Source organism: Priapulus caudatus, unplaced genomic scaffold (assembly GCF_000485595.1).
Source record: "Priapulus caudatus unplaced genomic scaffold, Priapulus_caudatus-5.0.1 Scaffold27, whole genome shotgun sequence".
Classification (NCBI taxonomy): domain Eukaryota; kingdom Metazoa; phylum Priapulida; class Priapulimorpha; order Priapulimorphida; family Priapulidae; genus Priapulus; species Priapulus caudatus.
In genome coordinates this window covers 904,554-905,640 of record NW_014577088.1, presented here as the reverse complement: position 1 = coordinate 905,640, position 1,087 = coordinate 904,554, and the positions used below count along the sequence as shown (strand labels likewise).

Sequence of the window (1,087 nt, the reverse complement as noted above, 5' to 3'; positions counted from 1 at the left end):
ACATGCGGACTGTGCGTGGGATATTGGCATTCAATATTTGAACTGTATGTTGGGATGGAACGGTAGAATGGAAGGTCGCCGATAGCAATCAGATAGAGGGAGAGAGTGCGCGCACATGAGAGAAAAAAGACGGGGAACGAGAGAGGGAAAGACAGCCTGAGAGAGGATGGAGAGAGCGAGAGAGAGAGAGAGAGAGAAAGAGAGAGAGCACTAGAGAGGAGAGAGAGAGAGACAGATGAGAGAGAGAGAGAGAGCAGAGAGAGAGAGAAGAGGGAGATAGAGAGGAGAGAGAGAGAGAGAGAGAGAGACAGAAGAGAGAGAAGAGAGAGAGAGAGAGAGAGAGAGAGAGGAGAGAGAAAGAGAAGAGAGAGAGAGGAGAGAGAGAGAGAGAGAGAGAGAGAGAAGAGAGAGATGAGGAGAGAGAGAGAGAGAGAGAGAGAGAGAGAGAGAGAGAAGCGGCGCAAGAGTGATACATCTATACTACTACAAGAACAACTCTGTCTGGCGGTCTGCTATGTATTCCGCCGTTTATTGCCCGTTTAGGATGCCAACATTGGCCACACTGTTTAGGTGATCACCAGTAGGGGGGGGGGGATGGTGCATATGGCACATTGAAAAAAAAACGCTAAAAGCTACTATTTAAAGCAAGTGAAGTACGAACGCTTCGAAATGCCTGTTGTTGTCGTAGCGCGCAATGCTGTTGGGATCACAGCACTTGCGACAGAGTCAGTAAAACTGAAAATAATATGAACGCACATTCACAAATAGAAATACGACCGTAGGCCCTACCTCTCAATTACAGTTCCACTGTTGTGTCACTGTATATCAACTTTCCTTCATAAAAACTAAATAACTTTATATATTATTATCATGGCGACACAGCACACTCGCAGCGGCGAGTGCGGAAGCGTGATATACAGTGACACAACAGTGGAACTGTAATTGAGAGGTATGGTAGCAGGGCCTATTTGTGAATGTGCGTTCATATTATTTTCAGTTTTTACTGACTCTGTCCCAAGTGCCTGGGATGGCTCCCGGCGCATTCTGCGATAGCGTGCTAATAACATTGTAGCGTGCAAAGGAAATC

The 1,087-nt window shown here is 46.6% G+C and overlaps 1 protein-coding gene across 1 annotated transcript; it reads left to right on the top strand.

The window, feature by feature from the left end:
* Positions 1-179: 179 nt before the first annotated feature.
* LOC106814694 (RNA-binding protein 25-like) lies at positions 180-470 on the top strand (the record flags this gene model as incomplete). Its single annotated transcript, XM_014819044.1, is given in 1 exon segment — positions 180-470. A coding segment is annotated over 1 exon segment (291 nt), but the record flags the coding sequence as incomplete, so codon positions are not given.
* Between the last annotated feature and the right edge of the window lie 617 nt (positions 471-1,087).